Source organism: Pholcus phalangioides, unplaced genomic scaffold, assembly GCF_987345545.1.
Source record: "Pholcus phalangioides strain wild (caught in Gottingen) unplaced genomic scaffold, Ppha-v1.0 ptg000010l_1, whole genome shotgun sequence".
NCBI lineage: Eukaryota > Metazoa > Arthropoda > Arachnida > Araneae > Pholcidae > Pholcus > Pholcus phalangioides.
The window spans coordinates 40,973,559-40,993,249 of NW_028301603.1; the positions used below are offsets into that span (position 1 = coordinate 40,973,559).

Here is a 19,691-nt window from a genome sequence, read left to right on the forward strand (position 1 = left end):
ATACAAAGAAACCTCAAAAGTTTAGTTACAAATTGCGCCGATAGATGGCGCCTCAGGCAGCATTACAAATTCCTATAAAGGGAGCTCAGGCGCCGAGAGCGATCAGTCGTCGAAGATTTCCCCGTTGAAACGTGACCGCTATTAGCGTCAATAGTGAAATAAATTCCGGAAGTGATGTATTCCATGGAAGAACGGGTGTTTATTGTGTTGGAGTGAGTACCACCGAGAGAGATTAAATCACAGCCCTACTGCCGCAAGAAGTTTTCAAACGCGATTTCAAGTCGCAAAACGCCCAGATGGGAAAAATTCGTGAGCTATTCAAAATATTTAACAGACAGGCAACGTGGCCGATGCGTTAGTCGGAAATGTGGTCCCGCCCACGCCGTCGTTACACCTGAAAATGCAACGGTGCTTGCTGCAGTTATTGAGCGTCATCCGAATAAATCTGTCCGCAGACTTGCAGCTGAGTCCGGAATCACGCCATCCAGCACGTACAGAATCGTGCGGAAAACATCACACGTTTCCGTACAAGGTTCAATGCCGGCACGCCATACCAGTTCGAACTGAACGACAGGATTTCGCTAACGAGATGCTGCTCAGCATGATTGATGGTTCTTGTTCCGATGTCGCCCGAATATGGTTTACAGACGAGGCGCATTTTCATCTGGATGCTGTCGTTAACAGACCCAATTGGCGATTTTAAGGTACCGAAAATCCGCATTTGTCTCACGCACGACCACTCCATTGCTAAAAACTCACCGTTTGGGCTGCAATCTCCCGCAAAGGCATCATTGGGCCCTTTTTCTTGCGAGGAACGGTGACGACTGAGCGGTATATTGCGCTTTTCAAACAATTTCTCCCCATTCCACAAGCGTTGGACGATTCACCATTCACGGCGTGGTTCATGCAAGATGGGGCTCGCCCACACCGTACAAAAGCCGTTTTTGACTTTCTGGACGAATACTTCGATGATAGAGTTATTGCGTTGAACTAATCGACAGTTAAGGGAAAAGGCATGCATGGACTGGCATCCGTATTCACCCGACCTCACTCCCTGCGACTACTTTCTGTGGGGCACACTGAAGGACATTGTTTACCGCAACAATCCTTTAACACTCGACGAGCTGGAGGAGGCTATTTGTCAAACTGGGCTGACGATTTCCGGTGACAATTTCATTCTTCGTTTGCGACATGCGTGTTGTGTGAAAGGTGCGCAATTTGAATCGCTTTTGATGTGAATGCAACGAGTTCTGCTTGCATTACCCACTATGCACAGCCTACTTATGGTAATGCCGACTGCGGCGCTATCTGTCGGTGCAATTTGTAACTAAATTTTTGAGGTTTCTGTATCAGATTCTTAGTAAAATAAACATACCACTGGTTTCACGCTTTTATCACCGTTTCCGAGTTATTTATTTTCAAAGTTAGGGGTCCTTCGTGAAACACCCTGCAAATCTAGAAGCGTGGAGCATATCGATGGCAATAGATTACCGTGTCGAGGGGTTCTTCAAAAATTACACTACGATATTTTTCGTAACGACATATATGTGTGTGTAATAAACCGTTTATTTAAACCTTGCGTTCGTCGATCATATCATGCGTTTTAATTAGAATAATGAATACCCTATTGAGAAGACACCGACGAATAAGGCAAATACACAAAAAATAATAAAAGTCCTAATGCATTTCAACACCAATGGGTGCCTTCTTCAGAGGAAAAATTTAACCACTAGTCTCGCTGACCGAGTTTCCCACTTGGGTTGAATACCAAATCTTCGCGCTCGGTTGCTCAGCCGAAGAAGTACGTGTGTTCACTTCAAACGTCGTGGTCAGAATGAAGCTGTGAGCCTGCAACTCTCAACTCTTGTATAATGAATATCCATTGAATGATTCACCAAATGTTTATTATGAATAAAATTGATCGAAAAAGTTTTCAATACAGAAAAAAGGCAATTAGTACAAACAAAAAAATCTTATGCAGTGTAAAATGGTGCTATGCATTGAAAACACACATGTCTTTGCTTCTGTTATGGTGAGGCAGATGCCAACCATAATTTTTCCGTCAATTTACCTGCAACGAAGAAACAAAATGTATGGGTTATTTTCACATATTTTTGTAAATAACACGTGTATTATAAAATATAATGTTTATTTGAATTTTGAAGAATATGCTTCCAATCAAAAAAACGTTTTCAAATGACATGCGGTTTCTTAAAATGTGGTAAGTTTTTGAGGGGGTTGTACACTGGTGTAAAAGTGAAAGCAATAACTTTTTATACAGTCCCTATGCGCCAAAACCTCCCGGTGAGTGAAATATAGATCATGCTCTGGAAAGTAGTTCCGTATGCAATGTTCTGCACTCGTCTGACTTTGAATTTTTCAGCATTCATCGCCAATGATTGAGGGAGTGGTTCGCAAATTGTTACAAAACCGTAAATTAAAGTCACAATGTAAAAACTGGTAAAGAATGTCATTGTGATTGGAAAAGTAAAATTGTTCCATTCTTTGATAGTTTTAACAATAAAGCTTTTCCAGTCAAGCTTGTTAAGAACGAAACCGTCTTTTCATCTGCTTTTCCTCTTGTAACCAGTGGTCAAGCGCCGATACAAGACAGTGTGTTGGGATGGACGATTTCTTGTGTTGGTTTGCAGTGAGATCATATCGTATTTTACGGGACACAACAATTTTTCCCATATTATCCGGCTCTTGAATGGTTTTCCAAATTACCTTCACCGCTTCAAAAAACGAGGAACAGATCATTGCCTTTGTGGTGAAATCGGCACTCCCATCCATCATCCATTACTTGACAACATGTACATTAACTGCACATCTAAAGCACATGGCTGTGCCCGCTGCTGAAAATGCCACACTCTGGATCAGAGAGATTTTTAAAAACAAAAGTAGAATAAATAAAGTCATGAAAATAGTTAGATGGATAGAAGACAATGAAGACAAAGTGATCCCACGGACGCCTTATCAGCCTATAGCACAAGTACAGACTGCACCACCTCGCCGCTCACAAAGAAGACTGACTGATATCACAAGACCAGTATAATGTCATGGAAATCGAACGATTTAAATTGAGGATGAAATCGATTATGAATTTTATCTGATTTTTATTATTGATTTAAATATGTGATTTAGGACTTTATATTCGAATTAAGATTTAATATGGAATATATAGGATTATATGCTTGATTTCCGATTGTATACGTAGATTTGTGATCTCGCAATTCATTTTATACTTAGATTATGATTTTACACTTAGATTATGATTTTATAGTTGTTATGATTTTATAGTTGTTATGATTGTAATGTATATTTTGTAATGTATGCTTTTTATGAATAAATTGCCAGAGGTATCCAGTCCGTGTGGACAATGAGCCGATATTGCCATATGGCGATGTGGCCTGGGTATCTTTCGGTTTGACGGCTCTTGAATGGGGCGATCACTCTCAGTGCCTCTCCCTGGATACGCAATTGCCAGTGGTGTGAAGTTATAACAACCAACAACGTTTCACGCGGTTCGATTCTATCTGCCGATTTTTGTATTTCATTACTTGCAAGCAAAGGGTATAAACATGTCATCCTCAAAAAATTATAAAAAAATTAAAGTACATTCATCTCACCCGGAAACACATAAAAACAAAATAGCAGGGGAATGCAATTATCAAAACCACAATAAATCAAAAAAATGACAGCAGATGGCTACTTATCACCTTTCGTACTTCTCTTTGGCGATATCTATAAAATTATATGCTTGTATATACACTATATATTTTCCCTTTTTCCTTAAAAGCGGATAAGACTATCCTCTTATACAAATACAACGCCACAAAAGGCAAATTGCCCAACGAGGTGGCTGACTTAAGAACATCATGGATCCCCGAGCCATTTTTTTTGGAGGCCGTACCTACCACACCCCCCTCCCGCGGAACCCCCAACGAATAGGTACATGCGGGAATGTGCGTGTACGTGTAGTGCAACCTGACGTAAAGTTTGTTTCTGTGTAATGCTTATTATGTGTAGTGCTGCCATCTGCCACCAGTTTTTCTAACTATGAGTGAAGTGTTATGACTGAAGGATTTATCGTTGTAGGACTGTTGCTCTCTGTGGCGACACTTTTAAACGGGGAGATCGGCTCGCATTTGCGCCTTGAAGTTGGGAACCACAGAAAACCAACTTCAGCCGATCACCACTGTGGGGTTCGAACCCGGATCCTCGCATCGCGAGTCCGTCACTATAACCACTCGACCACCACAGCGGCTTGTTCTTGTTCTTTCCTCCGCCTTTTTTCCCCCTACAGAATCTCCCTCTGTTTTTTTTTTTACCATTTCCCTTTCTTTTTCTTTCTTTCACTGTCTGTACCATAGGCATAAGATTGACTGGTTATATTATATCTATGGCTCGCACGATCCCCCAACCCTAATCATGTGTTATTTAAATGACGTCTCTGTAAGACTGTAGGGTTGCGGGATTTCAACCTCTTAACGATCGGAGACGTGATATTGCTTCCAAATGCCAGAGGAATGAATTCATTCACGCTGACTATTTCTTCAACCTCTTTTTTTCCTCAATGCGAAACTAATTGCAACCCTATGAAACAAAGTTTCGTGCGTGTGTCCCCCCCCCCCCCGTACTCGTCACCTTTTTCCCTCCTACTCGTTCTCCACGACATCTTCCCCCAATTCACCGTCTTTGTAGAGATATACGAACAGGTGAGCATTTTTGCCATTCAAAACGTTTTTTGAAATCTTTCCATACTCCCGTGTTTAGTGATCCTCCCCCCCTCTCGGACACACACACACACACACATTGATTAATTATGGATCTCTTTAATAAGGACATTTCGAAACTTGTTTTCCATTTCACTGATTGAAAGTTGTATTATACGGGAACTGTATAGAAAGTTAATTATTTTTCTATAGTATTTTACTCGAAAAAAATTACGGCATTTTAGGAAACCGCACTATTTAAAAAAAAACTTTTTTGCAATTAGAGAAGTATGCTTTTAAAGTCAACGGTTGCAGAGGTAGTCCTCTGCCTCCCGTGGATAAACAATCTGAATCACGCTGTATATAATTGTGTGTTAATACATCTTTGATTGCTTCTTTTGCTCGTATTCAAATCAAAGCATTACCAAGTCGTTGTACTAGAAACATGCGTTATACCAAAAGATCTAATAAAAAATTATTCTAATCATAAACACGTTCCTTTTCCAAGGAATTTACAGAATAGAACGTTTTATGTAATTTCTTACTTGTGCACTTCTCTTGCAATGCTTACCAACGGGACCAAGCGGACATTTACACAAGTATTCCAAACCCAGTCCTCTATAACACTTTCCATAGCGTCTACATGGATTCGAATCACAAGGGTTGATTTCTAAAATGAAATGGCAATATTAATAATTTATTTTAAGGTCAATCGTTTATCATTGGAATTTAGCAAATCATAACAAGCGAGAACTGCGTCGAAAATGCTACAACTTAAAATAATGAAGTATTCAAGCGAATGTTAACAGAAACAACAGAGTTTTCGCATTCTGAGGTTTGCTGGTTCTTGGCGTATGCATGTATAGTCTGGACGGCAGAACATATTGATATATTATGAGCTCTTCTGTGTGTTTAAAGTCTCTTGATATCGAGCAAAAAATGTTGCCGCGATCAAAGGATTGTTAGACTAAAAATATTTTATAGCAAATATGAGACATTCACGTGATTCAAAAATTTTAATTTTCTGTTGAGACAATTCTATTTTCAGTACAGTAAAACTCGATTATAACGACCTTGGTTGGAACAGCACCTCGGCAATAACGTCAATTATTGATAGTCTCAGATTCCGTAGGGGGAAAATGCTAATAGACCTTGTTTATATATAACGTTGATGACGACATTTTTGGACGCTTTCGCTTCTCTTTTATTTACGTTTTCCAAACAAGTCTCTAGATCTAAAGCACATTGCAACATTGGAATGCTTGTTGTTGTATTGATACTTAACAATAAAAAAAAGTAAGTCATTACATACCCTCCGATTTGCTTATTAATATGAACTGTTTGAAGGCGTATCTTCCTGTAATTATGGCTAGTATTTGTATAAAAATTTCCTGTTTTTTAGTGAATATTACGTATATTTCCAATGAAAAATAAAATTTGGGAAATAAATATCTCAACACATATTTTTTTATTATGTAATGCGTATAAGGAGTATGAACATGATTATTTATCTCAGACATTTGGCAATTTCACCGACACTCATTTTTTGGCGAGAATTCTCAATGTCCCGTAGTTGTGATCTTAATTTCCCGTATTTTTATTCGTAAAATATGGTCATCCCGATCACGATGAAGTGACTCGTAATAATAGATCATGTATAGTTAACTGCATAAGTATTATATTTTCCCACTTGCAAACGTGCTCTGCTGTAACGACAACTCAGTTATAACGCCAAAATTTCGCGGAATCTTAAACGTCATTGTAACCTATTTTGACTGTGTATGGTATTTTTCATTTTGGATGCCTGGTAAATAAAAAACGTGGTTCAACAAACCTATTTCACATTTTGCCCCCTTGTGTGTTTCCGGACACAAGCAGATGTAATCGGTGGTGCCATTGCCTCTAAAACAACTTCCTCCGTTCCAGCAAGGACTCTGGTCACATTCGTGAATTTCTGAATGAATGAAATATAAGAATTTGTATGCATAACATATACGTGTAGATAACTTCACGTTAAGATATATTAAATGTCTCGAAGTGAACTATCGTCAAAATTTTATTCTAAAACCACCGGCTCTCACCTCTCTCACAGAATTTTCCAGTGTGCGTTGGTGGGCAATCGCACCAGTAACTGTTGTATTTCCCCCTCCAACAAACTCCCTCGTTTTGGCAATGATTGCCTTCACAAGAATTCAGTTCTTTCGAGAAAAATATAAATATTGTATTAGAATATAGATTAAGATAAATTTTGAGCATAAGAAAATCTATATCGAAAAAGGAATAAGATTTCAATCGAAAATTTGTCGTACCAGTTTCACAATGCTCCCCGGTGTAACCAGGTGAACATGTGCATTTGTAGTTCTCGAGGTCGACGCTTCTCCAGCACGTGCCGCCATTGGCACAGGGAGTTCCTTCACATGGTTCTGAAACACGTTAAGTATATATAACCGATTAAAATTTCATATTTTCTGCACACACGTTACCTGCTTAAAACAATCAACGCTTTAATTAAGAGGAAACAGTTTTGGTTATACTTCTAACGCATCTCCCAGCTTTTACTTCGTATCCAGTATCGCAGTAGCATTTCTTCAGACCATCACCGGGGAATGAGCAGGAGATCTGCCCCTCTCCACAGTCACAACCTGTTTGATTAAATACATAACTTACACAGGTTGAACGAGACCTGTTCTACCAAACCAAAGGGTGGGGAGGGTGATAGGACGAGCCCACATAAGCGAGACCTGAAACACCCTACCTACTCTATTCTGTGCCGAACGTTTTCGAGTTATGATGGACAAAAAATACGTCATACAGTGAAAAACCCGGATACGTTAAGTTTCTCTGAGAGTCCTTTCTTTTTCTTTCAACCCAAGCACAACTCAGGACTATCGCCATGGGTAATTGACTACATAGGGAGTTGTGCCGGATGTGTAGCTAACACTCTGAGTACATATATGATGTTGTGTCTGATTTTTCAGAGCTGCCATATATATTTCGCAAGTGAAGTGTAATGATTGGATATTTGTAATGGTTGTAGGCCTGTTGCTCTCTGTGGCGAGACTTTTTAACGGGGAGATCAGTTCGCATTCGCATCTGCAAGTTGGGAGAAACCACAGAAAACCAACTTCAGCCGGCCACCATTGCGGCACTGGTAGGGTTCGAACCCTGTACTTTGTGATTCGAGTCCGTCACTATGACCACTTCACCACCACAGTGACATCTGAGAGACCTGCACGCAAACCAAGCACATATTTCGAAAGGACAAAAACCCTTTTAAGTGACACAAATTTCATCGAAACATCCGAACTCAATGGCGACCTACAAGCGCTGAAAGATTGGCAAAGTTCGAAATCGAATATTCGCCAAAATTTTCAATCACTAATGCCGCAAAAAAACCCTTCTAGCTACAATCGATCAAATTTGTAAAAAAAACCCTCATTTCAACACGGCTCCGAAAAAGTATACAGCGAATTATATCGGTTTTCAGGTTGTGGAGAAATTTTGTCTTTCATTTTGTGAAATACGTCACTGAAATCTGCGTTCATCGAAGTAATTTTTGTTGGTTTTGGCGATAATTTGATTTTGCACTTCACTAATCTCTCAGCGCATGCAGGAGGTATCCTTGCAGATATTGACGATGCCACTTTAAGATTTTTTTCTCCAAAATCAAAAAAAGTCACCAAAATCTGTAACTGAAATTCCGAGTTTTCGTCGAACTTCAACAAACGCCGACTTCCGTGATGTGTATTGCATACAAACAAAAGACTAAATTTCCTCTGAACGGAGCCACCGATATGGTTTGTTGTAGGCTCTTTGGAAAGCTGGTGCAATCGTTTATGGTAAATTTGATCGAATGTGTGGACTGCGGAATTGGCGATTAAGAATTTTGGCGACAAATAGAGTTTGAACTTCCACAATTTTTCAACGCTTGTAGCGCCGTTTGCATGTGCAAGATTTCGGCTTTCTTTGGTGATTATTACCTGCACTACAACTTTTTTCCTGATGGGGGACAAAGGAGGGACGGATACCTATCAAGCCTACCTTTTTTGTGGAATAAAAGGTGGGTGACTCCGACCTTCTCTCCCATAACAGACGGTGTTTCAAAAAGAATCACCTTATTTAAAAAAAAAATCATAACTATTCACCTTTTTATCCGTTTTGATCGAATAATATGTAGATAAAAAGAGAGAAATCTCGAGTTTCACGCAGTTACCCACAGGTAGCGCTAACGCTCTTCCTTCGGCTGCCACTGCAGTATTTGTCAAGATGGCGATTACACAATAGAAATAGTTTTGTGTTCTAAGCTTCGTGAAGTGCGAGTCCGAAGTGTAAGTCCGTAACAACTGTTCATCGTGCTTTTCGTCGTCAATACCCTGGGGTTGAACTTCCTATCGCTCAGAGCATTAGGCGATGGCATAAATAATTCCGAGACACGGATTGTCTCCGTAAAGGGAATTCCCCTGGCTGTCCCCACATGTGAGACGAAACTGGAGCGCATCCGACAGTTTTGCACGTAGTCCTCAGAAATCCACTCGCAGTGGACGCGAACATGCTCGTTAAAGTCTGGGACGAATTTAACGACCGTATAGACATATGCCGTGCATCCCAAGGTGAACGTATTGAGCACCTTTAATTAGGTTTGTAAGAAACTTTATGATTATTTATTTATTAACTTTATTATAACATGTAATATAAAATTCATCTTAAGTGTCTATGTGTTCAATATTTTCCGTAATAAACGCTTTTGAAATCGGGTGATTCTTTTTGAAACACCCTATACTTTTGTGCCACGAAAACTACTGTTAGCTACTTTGTCAGCTATCTGGAACCAACCTCTTACGTTCAACCCACGTGACCAGTGACGACTTCTAGCTTGCGTGTAGGTCTCTCAGAAATGTAACGCATCCGGGTTTCTTCAGACTTGGCGTATTTTTCGTCCAGAATCGATTGTCCACCATAACTCGAAAACAGTTCGTGATAGAACAGGGTTGGTGGGATGTTTCATGTTCCACGTGGGGTCGTCTATCACCCGCTTTGGGTTTGGCGGAACAGGTCACGTTCACCTTTTATAAAGAAATTGTTGCTTTTACTGAGTTAATAGCTTTTTAGTTAATGAGAGGTAGAAGGTGTTGATAATAATCAATTAAGTGCTAAGATATAAGGTACGCGATTATAGCATAACCATGCTGAAATTCAACGATTTTTCTCGAGAAGCCGATTTAAATTCTAAAAAAAAGATGAAAAATGAAATGAAATATTATCACAATTTGTTCGTGGCGTTCAAAAAAAGAAGAGAAATGTAGAAAACTGTTCACATTGGCATCAGACAACTTACACTCAAATCATATTGAAAGCAAAACGTTATCATTAAAGAATGATAAAATAATATACATTACATATTGCTATTATTTTATATACACAAAAAATTATAAAACTCATAGCTTACTTACTTCTACAAATAGGAGGACGGACATACTGGATACCTTTCCCGCGTGGACATATGCAAATATTTTCACCCGAATCTGGATCGACGACAGTTCTTCCAGGGCAATTGTACCCACTGAACAAATCTGGAATTAATTGATTGAAATGGAATTCATAACAATGTTTTGAAGAAAAAAAATTAAATTTGAAAAAGAGTGAATCTGGGGGGGACTTTGATCCGGGGATAATTTTTTTGGGCCCAAAAACGATATAATATTAAAACGCTCTCTAATTATTGGGGAGAAAAAAAATCGGGACTAGCTTTTGCTAATGGCTCAATTACATTGGGCGAGTTTACTGGCTTGCAGTTTTACTCGCTGCTACAAAAGTCGCTCTCTAATGAGCGATTTTACTAGTCTCCTGTGTGTTTGAAATTTTTACTGCGCTAGTTGAAAATGGTTCGCTCGCCCTTCAAAATGCCCTTTGAATGGCCCTTCAAAACAATTCCCAGAGAAATAGAACACGATGGTGTATAACAGCCATGTGAAACTGAATGCTAATAAAACAGTATTCATGTGGATCACGGGGATACGCCCAGTCTACCTGCCCTCGAATGCAGTTCTCGAGATCAAAAGAGTTCGGCTTTCCTCATCTGACAAAGCTAAATATCTCGGCGTTGTCCTCATAAAACACTATCATTTGTCCCCCCCCCCCCCACTGCAAAGAGGCAGTGAGAAGAGCGATCATTGCATCCGATCCCATGAGAAGGATCTGTCAATATCGGACTTCTATCAATCAAGAACAAAATCATATAAAATGGTAATCAGGCCGACAATGATGTATGGATCAGTGGATCAGCAGTTAGGTTCTACAATCGAGACTCAATTATTATTCAGATTGAACGAGAGCAAAATAAGTACATCAGGAAAGTACTTAAAGCACCATGGTTCGTGCGTAATCGAAACCTACGAGAGGATCTAAAACTTGAAACATTATTCGATGACAACCAGAAACTCGCTCGTAAAATCTTCGAGACGTATTACAAGATCCAGAATACGAGCATCTTAACCAAATCTCAAACTACGACAGCGATGAAATCTTAGCACGAGGACGCTCAAAAAAATATTTGCAATTACAAATCCCTAATCTACCGGGTCTTTAAAATGAATTAAACAGGAAATTCACAGACACTCCAGATAGCTTACAGCTACATCCGTCCCGACGACGAAAAACGAAACCACCGACGCAAAAAGAAACAGATTGCGTCATCGCCTCTCTCTCGACAGAAACACCCAGCCGTGACGTCAGAGAGGGAAGGAAACAGCTGTTTCCTTATCTCCCGTAGCAACCACTGGTAGCAACAGGGCATTTTGTGGAAAATGCCGCCGTCAACAGATGGCGCTGTAAATATTGCACAACTATAGTAAGTAATAATTTGCTGAAGGGATTGCATAAACTGATTTCTAACAATTGTTAAGGCATATACAGGGTGTTTCACAAAGGACCCCTAACTTTGAAAATAAATAACTCGGAAACGAATAGAGAGAAGCATCCGCCGTGTGAGCTCGTTTTATAGGAATCTGTAATACCGCCTGCGACGCCATCTATCGGCACAATTTGCAACTAAAATGCTGAGGTTTCTGTATCAGATTCTCACGTTTTTTTTTAATAAACGTACCAGTGGTTTCATGCTTCTATCTATCCGCTTCTATATATCAGAAAGGATACGCAAGTCGAGACCGTATTTGACTTTGTTCAGAAACTTGCTAGAAAATTCTACGAAAATATCGAAAATTCTGAATCTCAGCAACTACGTAGGGTCTCAGATTACTATAGTAACCAGATCCTCTCTAGAAGGAGACCCAAAAACATTTTGAGCCTTCAAAGACCAGATGTTCCAGGACTTTAGAAGTCGCAAACGTATTTTGTAGACACAAACCACAGCTCACTTGACATAAAAACATATTGCACGAAAGCAAAATAGGATGGCGAAAGCAAAACTTAGAATCCCGAGAGGAGTAATAGCCGAGTTGGTTGCTATAGCAACAACAAGCCTAAAGAAAGAGCAACAATAGGAGTGCTCCAGAAAACAACAATAGGAGAACTCCAGTCAAATAATCATAATCCCCTGGTAAGAGAGGAGTATGAAAGAAAGGGGTAATCGATATCTATATAGGTATGCGTGCCTCCCCCCCCCCCCCATCTCTTATCGTCATAGTGACGTGAGGAGCAGGAAGCAAGAGAGAAAAAGGGAAAAGAAGAGCCCTGGACAGAAAAGTATAGTGCACTCTCCCGCCAGGGGGAGCTGCAAATCGCAAGTGGGAAATGTAAACAAACATTCTACGCTCATGTAAATAAAAACGAGTGTGGGGAAGCGCCCACACTGTAATGTAAATATTGGTGGAGGAATATAACCCCTTTATTACTGAATATGATAGATAAACCAATGTAAATATAGGTAACTGTAAATAAAAATTTGTAAATATTAAGTAGAAATTGTTAACGTAACATGACCCGGCCCTTAGAAGATTCCGTTTTTTCTTTGGCCCGCAACCTCCCACGACAACGGCCCGCTTTCCCCGGAGCCAAGAATAGTACTATAGTACGCAATCGTTAGGATGAAATAAACGCAGTCATATATCCAGCCCCTCTTCGAAGAGAGGAGAGAGCGTCACGAGCCCCGCGAAAACAGCGAATAAATGCAAACATGAAAAGCCCACTAGGGAGCCAGCTTCATAAAAGTGGAGCACACATATACAACTAAGTCTGCATACACGAAACATGGCTATACGCAAATAACGCTAACAGATGGCGGCACTAAATAAAGGGGGTATGCATTGCTATAACAGCAATGATCGGAACCCTGTATCTACCACTCACGGTATCTATCCGTTTCCGAGTTATTTATTTTCAAAGTTAGGGTCCTTCGTGAAACAACCTGTGTATGTGTATATATATATATATATATATATATGGTACCAGTGTGTTGTTGGCCCTTAGAAGAATCCGTTTTAAACCGGATAACGAATAGACCACGACTTGACCTCGCCTTCCCCCCCCCCCGCTCAGCGAAACGATTTACACTCGGCTCCCCCGTATTGGCGGGGGTTACGTTCCGGAGGTGACCGTGAATAAGGGAAATCCACGAATAACAGAAACCATAGATTTTTCTTGTATATCTCGTTTATTGAACAGCATGAGGAGAACAGGGTAACGCAGAGGTATAAGGGAATGTAAAAGAGGGTGCAGCGATTATTGGCGATTTTTTCTGAAAGAACATTGCGATTTCTGTTTGCCGTTTCTTCTTCATATCATCAAGTATGTTAGAGTATGTTGACAAGGCTTCCTCTACCAATTTTTGTACCTGTGAAGAGCGTACCACATGTAATCCATGTCATGAAAACAATCTATCGCTGATTTGAACTTGCGAAGCTCTTGCGCTATGTTACTCATGGTGTGAACTTGTCTTCCACACCTTGATGATCTTCATCTGGTACCGCTTCAGTTTCAGGAGCATTCACAACTGCATTAATGTCTTCTCGGTCAGTACCTTTGATGCCACACTCTCCGCTATCCATAATATGTTGTTTTTTTTTACACCTGGCTGATGCGAAGATGCATTTAGGAAAGAGAAAATTCAACTGCCCTCTTCCGCGGAATCGAAGCTGCGTCCTCTCACTTGCCGGGTAAGTGCCTTATACCACTAGATTACAATGGCAACGAATGTCTCAATCTTTCTTTCAGAGCTCGTGTGAACGGGACAGTACGTGGACGGCCAAACCTAGTTCAGTGCACACGAGCTCTGGGGAAAGGTTGCTATATTTGTTGCCATTTTGTAGTCTAGTGGCTTAACGCGCTTACCCGGCAAGTGGGAGGACGCGGCTTCGATTCCGCGGAAGGGCGCAGTTGAATTTTCTCTCTTTCCTAAATACATCTTCGCATCAGCCAGCTGTTAAAAACCTTCGTGAAGATAAAAACATTCATAACAACATTGTCAGTCTTGTAATGTTGGCTTTTTCCACACGTATAAACAATCAATACTAACACATTACCATTCGAATTCACCATCCTGGACCATGTTATGTTCAGTTAATTAAGTAATTAATTGTCGATTTATCACAATTACTACTACGAGCTTGGGATTGAACATAATCTTAGTTGAATATTATGAATTCCCAATTTATGACCAACGGTTAATAAATTAGAGTTCGTCCGATTTTACTGTCGGCTATTGAAAGTGTCCGCTAACGGGGAGCATTAAAGCCCTATTCCACAGGACCAGGGATCAGAAAAGTGTCCGTTATGGGAGGTTTCACTGCGTTAATTAATACTTTTAGTAATAATTTAGCAATTAATTGTATGCTGAGATAAAGTATTATATGAATAACATATTTGTAATAATATTTTCATGGATACACACACATTTGTGTTTTTAATGGCAGAAGTGAACATTGATATAAGTTAGTTATGGGCAAACTACTGCCCACATCAAGGGGTTCCGTTAGAAAAGTATCAAATTCGCACAATAAATGGGTAAGCTGGCCATATTTCCCTCATTAAATATACGGAAAACAAAAAATCGGGATTCGTACTTGTACACAAATTATCGCGAAAAAATTGTCAAATGACAGTCAAGTTGCCAATTACAGCCAAAATAAATTTCAAAGGCAAGTAAAGTTGCCAACTGTCGATAAAATTGCCAAAAAAATCGCCAATGGTTTGAAGCTTTCACAAGACGCTATGGGTGAAAATTTATCTAATTCACCGAACAAAACGTTTACAGAGTGTTCTGTTAGTGGACCGACGTACTCAGAGGGTTGTTGGTAGGAATCAAGAGGAACAAAAACCTGCAATGGAACATGGTGTCGCAAACCACGTTGAGAGGGTGAAAATCGCGAAAAACGCATGCAGAGGCTCTGAGTCCAGAGGAGACGAAAGGTGGATGTCAGTTGAACGCTGAATCCGTTCGTGGGTTCGCTCACCACATCTGATGTAAGCAGCGTCGCGAAACGCATGCGATGGGGTAGGATCACGCGCTGCGGACGACGTAAATTAGCGTTTTTGTGGTAGTAAGCACGTGTAGCCGTTAGTTGTCTGTTTCATTGAGTATCGTGATGGCTGACTACACGAACGAGGAATACGTACCTGATAGGCATCTGATTTACGGTCGAGCTAATGGCAATGGGCGCTTAGCACAGCGGATGTACCAACAGCAATATCCGATGAAGCATTGTAAAAAACGGCGACTTGACCGCAGCAAAAATTGCTACCACAGGGAGTCCCCCATCGAGGGGCTAGCGCACCAACCTCTCGATGAGTAGGAAAAACAAGCCTGCCGTTCGGAATCGGCAATAAATTGTAGGTCCCGGTCTAATTAGCCCTCGTGTGCAGAAAATGACCGTGGTGCGACAAAAATGATCAAATGATGAAGCATTGTCCCCACCATAGTACCTTCGCCATGATCGATCGACTACTACGGGAGACGTTCGGGAACCGTTTTTACGTCGTTGTAGACTGCAATGACGTCAGCGTCCGCCACTTCCAACACACACACACACACACACAACTCTTGTAATAATTAATCAAATATATCTCTTTTTTTGTGGTTCTAATTGTAATTTTCGTCGTTCCAGCGTGACGTCGAAACCTGCACGCATTATTCGCGATATTCACCCTCTTGAGAGGGAGTTTGCGACACCATGTTCCATTGCAATTTTTGTTCCTCTTGATGTCTACTAATAACACTGAGTTTGTCGGTTCATTAACAGAACAACCTGAATACTTAACAGATGTGTGTTTATATATGACTGAAATTAATTATGATACAAATTATATTATGACAATAAAGACTAAATCATGGGGAAAAATCTTAATCTTGATTTCAAAAATTCAAGTAAGCCTCATTGAAAATAAGAGAGAAAACTGAAAATTTTTTAAAAAATATTGGGACGTCCCGTAAATATTAAGGAAATGTCCCGCAAAATACATGTCATATGGTCACACTATACATACAAGTTTCTGTTCAATATGAAAAATTCTCGGTTTATGACTAAGGATTAATAAATTCGAGTTTGGAAAAAAAAATACTTTGCCTGATTTTACATTCTGCTATCGAGAGTGTCCGCTAACGGGGGAGTGAAATACATTAAAGCCCTATTCCACAGTTACAAGGATAAGAAAAGTGTACGTTGACGGAGAGTGCCCGTTAGGAGAGGTTCTACTGTATTTAGAGTAAAAACTTCGATTAACCGCCACAGTCCGGACCAGGACTGTGACGGATAACCGAATAGACGGGTAACAGCAATCTCTTAAAATACATATACACAGTAACGTGATTTCACTGCGGGCTAGGAAAGAAAATGAAAATAATATCCTGTAAGTGAACAATAAATACATATTGTATTTAATTTTACACGCACAAAACGATGAATATAAACTTCAATATAAGGTCAGTCCAGGCAGTGGCGGCATTGAAAATAGCGTCCTTTATGTTGTATCTTTTTCAAAATTTATTCGCAGTCATATCATCATCATCAGATTAAAGCAAGCCTGCGATAAAAGCTTTTCCTGTAACGTCGCTTCGTATTTTAAATTATGTCCTGGTCCATAGGCTGGACAAGTGGAGTTGTATTCGCTGGGAGAAAGAGGCGTGTAATTTTGCTATCGTCAGTTTCACAAGACGCATGAAAACGCTGTAAAAGCATTCTGAAAAAAATTTTTGGTCCACCCAAGCACTTTTTTGGGTATAATAGTTCACAGGCAATGCGTTCATATTTAAATGTTGGAAGCACGTGGTTTTTGGATTTACCAATTACAAGGCAGGGGTAATCTATGGCTGCCGGTGACATTTTCACTGACCAAAGCAGTGATCCGATCTTTTTGGACCTTAAAATCCCTGGGGTGGTTTTTTTTCCACTTTTCTCCTTAGACGATGACGGATAACACAAACTGACGATTAAACGGGTGACGGTTAATCGAAGTTGAACTCTATTGAGCTTATTGGAAAATGAATATCAAATTTTTGAAAAATGGTAGTAGGTTATGGTATCAGACAAAAATAGAAATTCTAAATATATTACTATAAACAGAACATCGGGAAACCTACCTGATCTTTCTAAATGGTTTTCTACAAGGAAACGTATCAGCATATCGTCATAGTCATCACAATTCATAGCACATTGTATGGCGACTGCAGCTAGAAACAGAGAGATGGATATTTCCCTTCGAATCATGTTCTACATTTAAGCAAAGGCTGTTATTACGATTCAAATCGAGGCGCTATGTTTTCTCTCCGCAGTAACGTTTCTTTCTCCTAGAAGAAATGCGTGAAAGGATATGAACGGCTTTCGTTGTTCTCGACTGTTCATTCAACTGGCCACTTGTAAGGCCAAGGTCGAGGCTAATTGCTCATCTAGCGGCTGGCTACTGCGCGTCTGAGCACTCAATTGAGAATTTATAGCTGAAATCGCAAAGAGTGGCAGGAGTAGGTCTAATTTGGCACACTAAAGCCGGGGCTTTACAGGCAGGCAGCGCAACTTTTTTAGTCCGCGGGCCAGAAAATCTATGAGGGTGACCATGTGACCAGTATTTTACAGAACATTCGCGCAATTTTGAAACGGGTATTGCTCTAATTTCTATCCTTAACTACTTCACAACACACCAACTCCGACCATATCGCTTTAATGCAATTTACTGCCCTTGACGTGTTAACTATCTTTATTCTTTACTCAAATCGAAGGATTAAGATTATCTCTTATTACCTATTTATAAATTATATTACGATAATCATGAGACTGCTACGACGGCTCGGCTTTGAGGAATGCGATTTTACTTCAATAATTCAATTGAATGAATTTATGCATTTTTAATGCCTTTTAACAAATGTATCTAATTCAAAGTGCAATCCTGTAATTTTTTTTGTGAAATTGATGTATCGTCCCACTCTTGCTTGTTGTTTCATATTCAATGCCACCAAGTGAAATTCTCAGGGCCTCACAATGAAATCCTTTCTGTCCAAATGAAATCACAAAATATTCTAGCGCTTTAATAAACAATTCCGTAAAAAAATAGTTTTCTTCTAAAGTGCGGCAAAGATGTATTTCACTGCGGCATTGCCAAAAACTTGTTGAATCGATGCCTGGACGAGTGTTCGACATTATAGAGACAATCAAAAATGTATTGGACGTCGAAAATATGATTGGACTTGAGTGACTTTATCATTTTGGGACACACTTTATGATTGACACCCGTTAGAGGTTTGTGACATTCATGCAACAGAGAACACTTATTACAATAAGTTGAGTTTATTGCAAAATGTATTAACACAAAATGTAAGCGTATCAATCGGTACAGACAAACAAAAAATCAACTGAAAAAACGCACGCAGAAAAATTACAATTTCTTTTTGCTCCTTTCATGATGGTGTCGCATATTTCGGTGTCTCCGTTGATGGCGGTGATGGATTTTCTGTGATGAAGAAAACAAGAGATTTCCACATCATTTGCACTGATCTATAAAATTATTTAATACATGAAATATAGGAAATATTGAAATCTAATTTGGATCATGGACTTATTCTTTGGTGAATTTCAGAACAGTTCTCTCAAATAATATCTCACTTTTATCGGAACAGTCAACAGAAGGCTTATTTTTGAGATATTTCTCGGATCGATCATCAATTCTTAGTATCGTAAAACCAATGACTCACGTGTTTCGCAACGGTCTCCGGAATAATTTGGTGAGCAAACACACCAGTAGGCATTCCCTTCTCTCCACCAGCAAAATCCTCCGTTTTCGCAAATATTGTTTTCACAGGGGTTAATCTCCATCAAAATATTCACAGACAACGTTTAAGATGGAATAATTATCCAGACAAATATTCTGGAGCACACATGTATATATAACTCTCTGAAACCTTGCAGGCGTTTCAAATAAAAAACTTACGATACCTGTTTCACAATCTTCCCCGGTATAACCTCGTGCACAAGCGCATTTGAAGCTCTTCAGGTCAGCGCTTCTCCAGCACGTGCCTCCATTCGCACAGGGATTTTCATAACATGTGTCTGCAACACATTACCAATATAATACATAAGTCAAAAAAATAATTGGTTACATCAGTGGTTCCCAGATACTTCAAGTCGTAGACACCCCGTTCCCCCCGGAAAAAAATGGACTGGAGTCTGCCATGGACCCCTATTTTTAGCAGCAGAAACTACAGCCATCTAGCAGCGAGAATGTTCTCGAACGGTGGGGGACATTCTATCAAATACTAGTAAATGCGGTTCGATAGCAATGTCATCTACTGGACTGCAAAAGAAGTAAAACAATGTGTCGTACTCCCATCGCGACATATCACCACATGTAAAATTTTTGTGCATAATATTGTTATCATAACAATATCACTACTGCAGTCTACCAATGCTGCAGAACTGCTATTGCGCGTAAATTTAATTAAAAACTTTATCTTTTTAAGTAAAACTGTATGCGTAAATAATTTATAACATTTAACTCTTGAATGCGTAGCTCTGCGTGGAGATACAAATCATTCTTTAA

General features: G+C 39.8%; 1 protein-coding gene across 1 annotated transcript; it reads right to left on the bottom strand.

The window, feature by feature from the left end:
- Window positions 1-1,887: 1,887 nt before the first annotated feature.
- Window positions 1,888-17,491, bottom strand: LOC149081481 (uncharacterized). Its single transcript, XM_089237349.1, has 8 exons — window positions 17,245-17,491; window positions 10,166-10,285; window positions 7,250-7,357; window positions 7,025-7,138; window positions 6,797-6,913; window positions 6,550-6,669; window positions 5,261-5,385; window positions 1,888-2,071 (listed from the first exon to the last, which is right to left on the bottom strand). Exons 1-8 carry the CDS (start codon window positions 17,369-17,371, stop codon window positions 2,063-2,065), a joined length of 840 nt encoding a protein of 279 aa, XP_089093475.1. The 5' UTR covers window positions 17,372-17,491; the 3' UTR covers window positions 1,888-2,062.
- Between the last annotated feature and the right edge of the window lie 2,200 nt (window positions 17,492-19,691).